The following is a 13,157-nucleotide window of genomic DNA, read 5'->3' as shown; positions in this document are numbered from 1 at the left end:
AATCTAGCCAGTGACGGGAGACTTTGGCCAATCACAGGTCATTTCAGAGAGAGAGAGCGTTCCTATTGGCTGTGCTCTGGCTGGTGTGGTGCTTGGTATTTCCTCAACTGATCTCAACATGGCTGCCGGGTCACAAACTTTTCTAATTTTACAGCTAAACAGTACACTACAAGATGTTTCTGAAAACATTTGAGGCGAGAAATAGGCATTACAGTAACCGAATATTGATTCATATTTAATCAGCGCTGCCTAGTTTGACCGTTTGATCGGAGTTCGCGAGTGATTGACAGCTGCTCAGAGACGGCAAGGCTCCAGCTCGGCTCTGATTGGTTGTTTTCCTCCGGTGTGTGAAACCTTGCAGATGCCATTAGGAGCAGCGGAGGACACAGAGGCACATGATTTTTACCTGTCTCGTGCACTACTGTCAGGATATTGTGACCGTTAAATGAAATTAACTTTTTTTAATCATATTTGTTCCAATTCTACCCACTGCAGCTTTAATACACTTTCTGTAATAAAACATCTAAAAGCAAGAATCCTAACAGACGGGGGACCCTTGGAGAAAAATCGTATCAAATGGGAGCCCGTGGTCTAATTTGTATCAGTTTAGGGGTCCTTGATGTGAAAAAGTTTGGGAACCACTGATCTAAGAGTTAGTCTAGGAGAAGTAAAACTTCAAGTTTTAAGAAACAATTCCAGCAACGGCATTGGTAATGATTTTGTGGTTTTAATTAAAAAAAAAGATGAGCCCGGCTGACTTTTATCTTAGTTGGTGGTGAAATCCATTTTCTGAGTGTGTTAATTGAGAAGGCAGATTGGCTGAAACATGTTTTTCTACATGAACTCAACTAAAAAGTGTTCACAAAGGGAAGAAAAAGTAGCTGTTTCATTCATACGGCCAGGCTGCTTTGCCCTACAACACAACAAAATGAGAGCCTCTAATGTGCACCACTGTCTGTACTGTATTCAGATAGGTGAATACTTTTTTCATTATAAAAATAGCACTATGTGTGTTTGTCTCTCTGTGTGTGTGTGTGTGTTTGCGGTGACAGGCTTCCTGTGGTCGGAGTGGATTACTGACTTCAGTAAGGAGAAGGAGCGCCACTCCAGGATATGAAGCTTGTCGCAGTGATTTTACTGCACAAGTCTGGGGATTGTCCACAGACTTTTTCTCCATCACCTGCCCATCCAGTGAGTGTGTGCTCAGGTGGGCGGATCGCCTATCACCCTCTTAATTTATGAAAAACAATGTGGCTTTGATAAACACACACAGTGCTGACTCACCGCCACTGATGAGGACCAAAGATTCCCCCCACAAAGTGCTCTTTTCTCCCAGCCTCCACTAAAACCTCCACCATTCAGCGTTCCACGTCGCCATTGGAAGAAACCCAATGTCTGCCTCCTCTCCCCCATCCTTACCTCGAGCCTTCCTCCACTCTCTCTATCCGCACCACCCGTCCTCGTCGCCCGCCCCGGCGTCCGGGCCGCTCTACACGCGGCTGTCCAACGGCAGCCACAGCGCCCCCAGCCCCACCAACTCCCGCAGCTCTTTCCATGGGGTGTCCTTCCTGCTGCAGATTGGACTGACCAGAGAGACGGTCAACCTGGAGGCCAGTGACCTGTCGCTGTCGTCCGTTAAGGACCTGGTGTGCTCCATAGTGGACCAGAAGGTAAGCCTCTCATTGAAACATGTGATTCACACTGTTTTCAGTTAAAAAAGGACATCTCTCATCAAACAGTTTTTCTCCAATGTCGTCTGAAGTGAGAGGTTTTCCACAAAGTCATGCAAACCTACTACTTGTTTTCAAGCTTTAGCAGGGATACCCAAGGCAGCAGAGCACCAACATGATGCGCCAACATGTGTTTTGCCCATCTTCTACCATATTCATCTGTTTAGGTTTTGTTTTTCAAAGCAGACATCTGGGCCTCGTGCCCCAAAATGAGTCAAACACCGCAGAAGCATGCACACACAACAAGCACCGATTCTCCTTCAGTTACAGGACACAGTGTAGTAGCGGCAGTTATTTACATTGTGATGTAATGTTACTGGACTTAACATGGTGCAAGTGCAAGCACACAAGCTGGTCTGCACACACATATACAGAACTACTCGGTGGTGGGATGCTGGATCTTTATTTTCCATGACACCGGTAATGTGTTGTAATGACACTCAGCATGAGAAGTGGCTTTAAAAACAAGTATATGCTTCATCATTTGCCAACTCATATTTGGTCGCGTGAGAATATTCAAAGTGCAAATCAACAGCGCCAGCTTTTGCCTGTTCTTTTCCGTTTGTGCAGAAAGTGGTCGGGCCTGTTTATATAATGTGCAAGCATGAGGGTAAAACATTTTATTTTTTCTTTCTAATTTGAAGTGGTCCCATATAATAATAAGCTTTGTAAAGCTGCAACACCACAGATTTTGTGCCTTTCGTATGAAGTGGTTTTGTCTGTCAGAAAAATATGTTCATTGCCACTACTGCAAACACCAATCGGATCAAGGAAGTATTTCTCACAAACTGTAACATTAAAGGGGACCTATTAAGCTAATTTTCAGGTGCAAGCTTGTATTCTGGGTTTCTACTAGAAACATGTTTACATGCTTCAATGTTAAAAAAACCCCTCTTAATTCTTCTCAAACTGGCTGCGCTGCAGCACCTCTTTTCACCCTCTGTCTGAAACACTCTGTTTGATCTCCTGGCCTCCTAGCTTTATTTGAGGGCGTGCCAAACTAGCCGCTCTATGCAGGTATTATGCAAATGTCTTACTTGGTGACATCACCATGTTACGGAAGAAAAGGCGGGACTTTAAGCGAGGCATTTCAGGCAAGCCCCCAGGAAGAGCGCCAGGCTCTGAAGCAAATTTTCGTAATGGCCAAACGGTGGTACTAAAAATTCCATGTCCATCACGTGATGCCATTGGTCCCAAAAGCCTTTTTTCCATAGACTTACATTGGGAAAGGGACGTCTGTAATATATATTTTTTTAGGTAAATCAACCTCCCGGTATGAACACTTGAATAGCCCTTATTTAAATCATTATATCCTGAAAGTTGTAAAATGCATTAACAGCTGAATCCAGAGTTATTTTCCTTCCTCCGTCCATGTGGATGAGCCCCAGACTGAGGCTGGACTACGTACTGGGAGGCGGAGTTTAAGAAAGGGCCCAGTGGATGCGGAAAAACGCCGGAAGATCTGGGTATTTTATCACTTGGCAGTCAAACCATTTTGGCTTCATGCGCCACTGAGCAACTTTCATAGGAATGAACGGGAGCCCGCCTCCAACGCTGTATCCAGTTCTCTTAATACATCCACGATTTCAGGTAGTTCAGGAGCAGTGTTTTTTGTGGGGGAGAGTAACTAACTCCCTTTGGCGTGGACTTTTGACTTTGTAACTTTGCAGACCTTTTATGTGCACAACAAATATGTAACACTAAGGAAAGGGAAAAAGCACAAACGCATAATGAGTCCTCTTTAAACTAGCAGTACATCTGTACAGTAAGTGGTACAATAAGTACTGCAAAGTTGATAACATCTATTGTTATTCATCTAATAAATAGACAACATTTCTAATGTATACAGTAGGTGCTCTAAACCTCAGTTATTGTCTTCTTTGAGCCCATGCATGTGCACTTCACAGTTGTGTGGGATTAATAGTGTGCAAAGCCTGTTGGAATAATGAAATGGCTCCTGTGTGCATCCACACGTTGCTGTTTTTTCTAACCTCTCTTGTGCATAATGATGATTACTCCCTTTGTGTCTGTAATTATCATCGACTGAATAAAAAGAGGGTGATTAAGCGAAGCACTTTAATCAGCCACCGGGATCTGAACATGTAGGTCGGTCAGAGCTGTATATGAGTTGGAGATGATGATAATGGAAATAAGGGAAGAAAAAGAGAAAGAATGAGGAACAGACTTGTGTTGAACAACAAGTGGAAGATAGTGAAGGAGCTGTCTGTATCGAGCCTGCAGTGTCCTTTTGGTTCCATGTTGTCCAAGTTGACATTCCAGAGGAGCAGGGTAATGTTGTTGTTCTTTACGAGGTCTGCTGATTCTCACTAGCTAGTTATGAACAGTTCTGGTCCGCAGAGCAGAAAATCTCATCACTTGCGCATATTTACATGGATCCTGTAACATATTGGCATAGTTGCAAGAATCTGTAACAGGAAAAGGGTGGGGAATACGGCGCTTTTGAAGACAAAAACGTAAAAGAAAATCAGCGCAGTGCATTCACGGTGACTGGGCGCTGGTGATCTGCCAAGATCAGGATCACCTATGTGCGGTTGTATCGCTGTATCACTTCTTATCACATGCATTCATTTAAAGATGCCATGCACTCTAATAAAATATGGCAGGAAACGATCTAATTTCATGATCAACAGTCATGGGAACTTTGAAAAGGCTATATATATATAATGAACATCTGAACATACTGTACATCCTTTCATAATATAGAGTACATCATCACCGCAGAACATATCCAGCGCGTTCATCCACGTTTCTTCTATTAAACACTGCCAAATGCAGTGTACCGCCTCAGCTATTTCATGAAATCCAGCCACATGGCTTTGATATCAATGGAAAATATGACTGTAGGCCTTCTGCTTTCTCCGGTCCATCCCTGGCTGCCTCACTTCTTGTTCTGAAATATGCACGACAACTGTGAGCCTTTTTACAAAGTCCGCTCATCCTGGCCAACTTTTCCAGCTGAGGATCTCTGACCCTCCGGCTTAGCCGTTGACAGTCGTCCCAGGATGTCTCCAGTCAGCAGAACCTCAGGTGTCTGTCAGCGGAGGCGAGACAGGAAAAAAAGCTTTGGACTTTATGTGGTAATATCTGCGTGGAGATAGAGTCTGGATGGAAGTGTATTCCCCCCTTCGTGCTGCTGTTTCCTCCGCTGAGAGCTGGCCCGCTTCGCAAAGTGACTCATCACTCAGCCATGCAACAAACAGGGATGCTTATCCCGACTTAAATCTGTCCATTCAGTGTCAGGTTTTCTGCTGTGTCAGCTGTTGTGAACTTTCATAGTGGGATTTAGTTGTATGATATTAACCATGTTGGTATCTTGGTAGTGTTCAGCATTGTGGATGAGCAACTTACAACTGATTATCTGGGTCACTGTGCCAGCAGGGCAAGAACAGCAACCCAGATGCACTTTTCTCAGTGTCTTTTTTCACGGCATCCCAGTGTGCATTCAGGCATGCTGGAAGATGTAGTTCGTACACTGTGTCCTGTCTCTGTAATGGGTTTTTCCTAGTACAATGCCAAACTACCTCAACTACCCTAATCGACCTATTGGAACAGCAAAGCTCGATTTATAGGTGAGTCAAGCATCCGTTTATCTCACCACTGCATCGCAAGACACGTGTTGTACATGATCAGGCCACATGCAGGGCTGGGCGATAATTCAATATGATAATTTGTCATCTTTCAATGGAATCGTATCGTGATGAAATCATATATCGAGATATCGTGATACACGATTACGTCGTCTAAGTTGATAATAACAAGCACATGCTTACTCAGAAAATCTAATCAAACTCAGCAATTGTGTGCATGCATGTAAACATAGCCATAGTCATAGAGTGACTACACCCGCTGCTACTCTGTCAAGCTGTCAGAGCTACCATAGAGCCACACGGTCACTAACTGCACTCGCTGCATAAATATCTAGCTATTTTTTGGAAAAATTGAAAAAGCGATTTCAGAGAGAAGCAGACGGAAGGATCTACAATACGCGTTTGGAGGATAGATCAGGATGTCAATCTGATTCAGCAGCGAAAACAGGTTAAAAAGATAAAAGCTAAAGCCTACAGATCACATTGTAAAAGTGAGCCACAATCAAATTAAGGAATAGCACTATTCCTGTAAAGCCGGGTAGGTCTTTATTCACTGTTGGAATCATTACTTTGTAAGTCTCTGCTAATGTAAGCTCCACTGGTTTTTATATTGAAACATAACGTTTTAGAAACTTTTATCTCCCCCCCAACCTCTCTGGTTAAAGAGTATCACTATTACACAATGTTTAACCTCTATAGGTCACTATTACATGTGTCCCAGGTACAATGTTTAACCATGACTAACTTGAAATTCACAAAACCAGCCTGAAAATGAAGACAATCTGAAACGATTGCATGAAGTCTATGGAGCACAGCTGTATAGTTGATGGTATGATTTGCCAGTCTGCGTTCAAGGGGTGGAACTTAGCGAAGGCTCAATTTCGCTTGAAACTATTATGTTTATTTTGCACTAAAGTTCTTAATTAAATGAGAAAATCAATTCACACAGGAGTATATACCGTGTGGTTATTTCATATAGACTATTTAGTTATTGAACTGCCAGAAAACATGCTATATCGTGATACATATTGTTATCGAGATATGAAATAACCTATATCGTGATAGAAGATTTTGGCAATATCACCCAGCCCTAGCCGCATTGTGCTTTAACTAGCCTGTATATCCCACACTATGTTTACATTCTGTCATTTGCTTTGTGATTCTGAGAGACACTTGGCTACACTAAAACGTATACTTACATAGAAGTGGAGTTACATCAAGGTAACTTGCGACATTACTCCGCCCAGGCTCATTACTGAAAAAGAGACTGCTGCAATGCAATCGCTGTGTTTATACTACTCAGAGTCTCCACCGGCATCCAAAACTCAGGAGAGAACACAAGTAGCCACTATGTTCTAAAAGCTTGTGACCATAGCTTAAGGACAGAAAGATGAAGTGAGTGCTTTGCTTTGTTGCACTGTTGCTGTTGTTAGCACATTTTTTCGCGTTCCTCTTTGGAGCCTGTTCCTTCCCTGGCATGCCAAACTATAAGATCACACAGTCCTTTGGTGTACTAGACAGCGACATCAGGACAAATTAGCTCATGTCCAATATTCAATGAGCCATTGTATTAAGGATGCAGAGAAATCCCTTTACAAGCCATGGATACAAACTATAGCACTCTGGATGCAGTTGGACAGCTGTAAAATGTCCAGATGTTTGCATGCGCTCTCTTTTACTGTAGATAATGTGTCACGGCTTCAAGGTCTGACATTTCATATCTTTCCTGAACCCTTTAGTCCTGAATCAGTCTCATTGTTTGACGGGGGAGTCATACAGCCTGTTATAATAGCTGTGTATTGTATAGATTTCGTACGGCTCATGCCTCTTCCTGCTAAAGACTCAACCACATGACTTGGCCGGTGTCCACAGAGTAGATTTGCTTTCTTCTCTCTGTTCTCTACTCTGATCTGGAGATGGTTTTGATAGTAGTGGTTTGGACCACATTCACCGAGCGGTTAAGGTCAACCTTCGTCCGGGCAACCTGATCTTGATAGGTTCAGTGTCCGTCTCTTAGAGCAGCTATTGCGGTTACTGCTCCTGCAATCTACCAAATACTTCAAAATATGACTGTTTTGGTGTCACCACTTGGCACAAGGGTGTCAACTCGAAGCCAGGCTCCTTGAGGACTGTGAGAAAGGATGAAGGGTGCCAGCCAGCGGGTGGCGGAGACCCTCCCAGTCGGGTACCCATCAAACTCCACAACGGCGCATTGGCGGGTCCCCTCCCATTGGCTACACGCAACTCTGGACAGCCTTGTTTCACTGGTCGGGTCGCGACTTCTCTGTCTGGTTTTTGGAGCTTGATGAATGGCGCGAGATAAACATCCATAGCTTCCACTTGTTGAGCACTTCCTGTTTGGTGTCGCCCAAGTCCTCTCGTGCAGCCAGCAAGGGAGCAGCGGCGGGACAAAAGTTCATGACTCCATGAGAATGACTCCCAGTTAGCCAGCTGGTCAACCCGGACGGCCAGCCAGCTACAGAACATTCCTCTTCACCCAGGCATTTTTGGAGGATGATGTGATGTTGCTCGGGATGGGTGGGATTAGACTGCTAGGAAGCTGAAATATTTGAAGCCAAACACTTGAAACATCTGACAAATTTCGATGGATGCTGTAATGGCGATTGCATGATCAACAGTCTTTATGGGACTGTTTTTAATGTCCTACAAAGACAGTTTTCAGTGGAGATGCTTTCTGGTGAATGTTGGCAGTAGTGCAGCTTGGCATCCGCTAAAGGTTTTCTCGCTATCAAAGGGGATGATAAAGCTTCGCGGGATAAAGGAAATTTGAAGTTCTTTTGGCACGGGTAATGGAAAAAAACTTTTATGAATGCTTTAATTTTAGCGCTTGTCCTTAGGATGTTGCTGAGTTTTCACTCCAGCTGGAAATGCTGTGAAAAGGCAGCTGCCTCAGCCACAGGTTTCCCTACTGGTTTTGTCAGCGCTGTAACTCGCAGTCTCTGGTCGAGGGCCTTACAGCTGCCTCTGTAATTAGCGAGACAAAGGCCCGTTTGAGTCAGAAACAGGCTACGTTGGACAACGTACAGTAAAATAGCAGAGTATTGTAAAAACAAAAGGATTTGGATTGTTCTGAACCTTTGAGTAATATCACTTGCATGATGCAAGGTAACACTTGGCAGAGAAAACAGCATCGGCTCAACATTCCTGGATCTTTTTTTAAGATTAATTCGATGGAGTTGCAACAGTGGAGACGGCGTTATTTGGTTGGCATTTATATGCTTTCTTGATGGTGTTGTGTCTGCCTTTTGGTGCTGTTTAGCAAAGGTTATTGTGCAGCAATTGTGATCATCAGATTTAGTTTTGGTGATTAAGCTTTAGGATATAGAATGACTGTAATCTCACCAGCCCTTTCACCTAAGATCTGTATGTGGTGTTGAGGTCTGTCATGAAGATCTGGGAAACAGTATCTATAGAAAAGTGCAATATAAGACAGAAAAACAGTCATAAGGAGGGGAAAATGAGAAGAGAAAATAGCAAGAAAAGAAGAGTACAGATGGAAAATGGAGAGACTGCAGTTCACATCGACCAAAACTAACTGAAACACACGGGAAATAAATCACCACCATCTCCCTCCCTCTCTCCCTCCCTCCCTTCGACAGTATAAGCCCACATCTGCATGTTCCTATGGAGCTGGCAGCCATATTTCACCCCAGAGGACGTCCCAACAGCACAGGGCTTTATGTGTGATATACATGAGGCCAGACGTTTCCTGGAAAGCACATTCAGCTCCTTCTCAAGAAAAAACAGGTCACCCTTAAGTCAAAATATTCACTGTTGGTATTGTTTAGCCTTTTTCTTTCCAACTTTCAGTGTTCATTTTAAGGCATACTGATGTATTCCAAAGCCATGGAGTTGACTAAATTGATATCACAATTGGGATTGCAGGAAAAAAACCATCATGTACATGTACAACTCAAAAGCCTACTTGCACAAGGAATCTATCAATTTCCCCAGTCCTGGAGTAATTTGTGGAAAAGGGAGAAAGAGAGAGAGAGGAGAAAAAGGGAAAAAAATATCTCTGAAGTTAAGTGAGCTAAGTAATTTCTACCATCTGTAGTGCACATTTCTGCCGCCTCGCTCTCCTCTAAATGCAAAGTGGCAAGGCAGAGCACAGGGCCCGGCCACAAGAGTTAGAGAGAATGACAGAGTGGAGAAGAGTGGTCCTCTCTAGGGACAGGGGGGGGACAGCCTCTGTTGGCAGGCCTTGTATGGGGGGCACAGAGGGGGGTTGCGGCCACCGTACGTACGGCTGATGTCCTGCCCATCAGTCGGTGCCAGAACCATCAATAGAAGGCTGCTCCTGCCTGCCATTTTCTGCCCAAATGCCCTTCATCATACTTGACTTTTACCAGAGATAATCTTGCATCACTCCAATCTCTGCTAATGCTGGCTGAATGGGCTTTGATTGTGATTATATTGAAGTGGTAGTCAGGCAGGCAGGCAGGCAGGCAGGCAGCAGCACAGTAATATTGAATCATTTAATACGCAGGAATCCTGGCGACTTTATCCTTGTGAGGCCAACCACATGTGGCGATTTAGGAGCACTTCCTGAGAGAGTTTCCATTCATAAATTTTGTAACCGTGGCATAATAACACAGTTGACTGAAAGAGGACATCTCATTTCCCTTATTAATTTACTCATTAACGGCTCAAGTTGCTCCTTTCTTTGGCCTGGAGTTCCTCCTTCGCTGCACTCGCTGACAACCTCAGCACACTCCGAGCACTTCGACCGTGACAAATGCTGAAGAGGAGGGGGGGTCGACTGACACGCACGCTGCCCTCTCAGAGATATTAACCCTTGCTTATCTGACCGGGTTAAATAATTAATGTCACTTTTTGTCTCAAAAGGCTAGTGCAAACACATGTTGTAATCATGATCTCAGCAGATGTGTTAAAGATGTTTCCAGCGTCCTGCAATGAAGACCACATGGCGTGTATTGTAGCTACACGGTCACATCAGCGTGGCGTTATTGATCCCCTGCGGCAGGAGCAGGTTGCAGAATGTCTTATTCTGTGTTGTTTTCTCAGCACTGTTTGCCTTTCCTGTCTTTCAGTGTAGCGAGTGATCGGTCAAACTGATAGTGAAGGTGGCAGAGGAAGTGCAATTACATGTCGATACAGCGAGAATACGACAAGAAACCTGTTGTGTTATGAAGGGGAAAAGGTCTGATGAAAAGCATCCAAGGGCCAAATGGAAAGAAAAGTAGTTGTATTACGATTCCACTTTAGTTTGATTGGTTCATTTCAAACCCCAAGGGAAACAGTCAGCCACTCCGGCATGACTTCTTTTGTCACTGTGTCTCTCTTTCTGCAGCCGCGCTCGCACTGTTCGGTTAGTTCCCCTCAGAGCCGCTCCCTGTTTCCATATTCTCTCCAATCTGCTGTGGTCGGCGGAGCAGCACAGCCTGTTCAGTCTGTGTGCCTGCGTTCAAATGGCTTTTCCCTACGCTGTGCACTTGCCATTACTCTTGTCTGTGTGTTTAAATGTTCAGAGAAATTGCCTTTTGGGTGTCTTGGCGAAGGCGACAGCTCGAGTGTTGGAATTTGGCTCCACTGAATGTTTGGTTTACTTTTTTTTTTTAAGTGTGGTTCTTTTGTATTTCTGTGAAACTGCTAATTCAACAAAAGTCTGTAAAAGTAAGTCCTCGTTATTTATCATAAAGAAAGAGGAAACCTCAAGCAGCTAGTGCCTGCCCACTTTCTGTAACCCACTGCAATTATTAATGTTCCTGTTGAGCAACAGCAGCGTGTTCCTACATCCTGCTATTACCGCTCACCTTTTGACCTCCCGCTCTGCCAGAACAAGAGAAAGTGCAGTCGCCATCAATCTCACATAAATTCCCCCGCCTCCCAGGTTCACCTGTTTATTTGCCCCGTGTGGAGGTGAATCTGGCGGCTGTTCCCCGGCCAGAAAGGGGGAGATGGAGTGTGTTCTGCAGTGTATCTGCGAGGCGAAGGCGCTGGCGGAGGATCGCAGCGGGGCTATAACTCATCAGCAGCGTGCGGGGGCCTGGCCAAGCATGTCTTAGATCACACTGCTCTCTTCCTGAGAGGCCTTAGATCCTGTGACTCAGCCTTCCTCTTCTCTGCTTGGCCTCTGGACACTGTTAATGCATGCAATACTCATGCACACACACACACACATATATGCATTCAAGCGAACACCCACACGAGTGCAGTCATCGACGAGAGTTTCTGTCATGTATGTAACATAAAAAAACCCGGCGCTATTAAGCCAAACGCCACCTGGCTCTCATTGGGGATACAGTGGCTAGCAACCAAACACTGACCTCATCACCATTATCTCTCCACTCCACTTCAGCACTTTTGTACGTCTGGCCACAGAATAGTATTGTTTCTCTGGATTCAAATAATCAAAAGCTTGGTGAAAATAATTGTGGGGTTTTCTTTGGAGAGCAACGCTTCGTATAAAAACCAGGAAGAGATTTGGCTGGAAACCAGTAGCCTGCTGCGGTTGATGTAAATTGGGTAAGCGGTATAGCTTTGTTAGCGTCTCCTGGTGATTGAGAGAGGTCTAGGATGACAGGTGTAGAGTCTCCTACTATACGCTGTGGTCTGGACAAAGGCCCTGGACCCTAAGCTCAGTGGTTAAGAGTTGTGATTCCACCTTGTCTGCACCAGAAATGGAGATACACACACACATTATAGGCTGAAATCACACACGCATACGCAGCTCTCAGTTTACGGTAAGAAGGAAACAAGCAGTGAATTAATTGCATATGAACACATGGCACTTATTCAAACCCTTGTGTTTCTCTTCTTACCAGTCATCTATGCTTCATGCAGGAGCAGGACGAGGAGTGAGAAGTGGTTGAAACAATAAGTTGCTTTGTCATTATTTTATGCGTCTCGTCCGCACAAAGCGGGGAGAAGTAACGGCTGAGTGACGGTGGCGATTTTCAGCTTGTGCGCGGTGTGTGTTACAGCTTTGAAAGTGCATCGCTACGCTGCGATGCACATTGAAATTGACTGTAGCACCAGATGTATTTCAAGTAAAGCTTTATTCCATGCTTGGCTGAAACTTTGAGGAGCATCAGATGTCATCGGGACTGGATCTGCTTGTTTTTGAAGAGCCGTGTTCCACGATGACACAGCCTCATACAGTTAAAAAACCTATGAATGAGCCATGAGCCATATTCTGCCACATGGAAGGAAACAAGTTAGTCAGCCCGTAGAGCGAGAAAGTCACAGCTTTTCTCGCCGCTCTACCACCAAATGAGTTTCCTTTCCGCTGCATGTGGCGGCTTCAGTCGGTTACACTCAGTGGAGTCTTCCTTTTGCAGTGGAAAAGGTGCTGACTTGACTTGAGGAGGAGCACATGTTATGAATGTGTGTATGTTGTGGAGAGCGATGGGATGAGTTTGCTTGATCCTGCAAGTGTACAAAGATGCCTGCTTGAATATAAACCATATGAGGGTTCTCTGCTCTTCCTGCCTCCAGCTGTAGTGTGTTTTTCTTGGCCTGTGCCTGCAAACGGAGGAGCAAATGGTTTTATGTAATGTACTGTTGAGACAAAACATGCATCTTGGCCTTTCTTTTCATGCACTGGCTGCAGAGCAGAAGGGAAGCACATTCGATGGAGTTGATTGACTAATCATGGATTATAATACAACACCCTGTCTCGCTAAGTGAATAAAACAACGGGTGGTGTGGTAGATGATGTCACCTTGCGTCACATAGCTCTCTAATTTTGTATGTATGTAACATTTCACCTGTTGCAATTAAGTAAACCTCTTAAGCTCTCCAAGGATGAGTTCATTAAAATCAGAGCTAGACC

General features: G+C 44.5%; 1 protein-coding gene across 3 annotated transcripts in view; it reads left to right on the top strand.

Annotated features, from left to right (window-relative positions):
* The window catches only part of prkd3 (protein kinase D3), a 43,411-nt gene that overhangs the window by 1,546 nt on the left and 28,708 nt on the right, over nucleotides 1-13,157 (top strand). For all 3 annotated transcript variants that reach the window (XM_037746812.1, XM_037746813.1, XM_037746815.1), the window contains exon 2: nucleotides 1,053-1,670. In XM_037746812.1, coding sequence (XP_037602740.1) covers nucleotides 1,392-1,670 — 279 coding nt within the window. In that variant the 5' untranslated portion in view covers nucleotides 1,053-1,391. The remainder of the gene's footprint in view (nucleotides 1-1,052; nucleotides 1,671-13,157) is intronic.

The sequence above is a fragment of the Sebastes umbrosus genome, chromosome 16, assembly GCF_015220745.1.
Source record: "Sebastes umbrosus isolate fSebUmb1 chromosome 16, fSebUmb1.pri, whole genome shotgun sequence".
In the NCBI taxonomy this organism is placed as follows: Eukaryota; Metazoa; Chordata; class Actinopteri; order Perciformes; family Sebastidae; genus Sebastes; species Sebastes umbrosus.
This window is presented reverse-complemented; position numbering and strand designations above follow the sequence as displayed.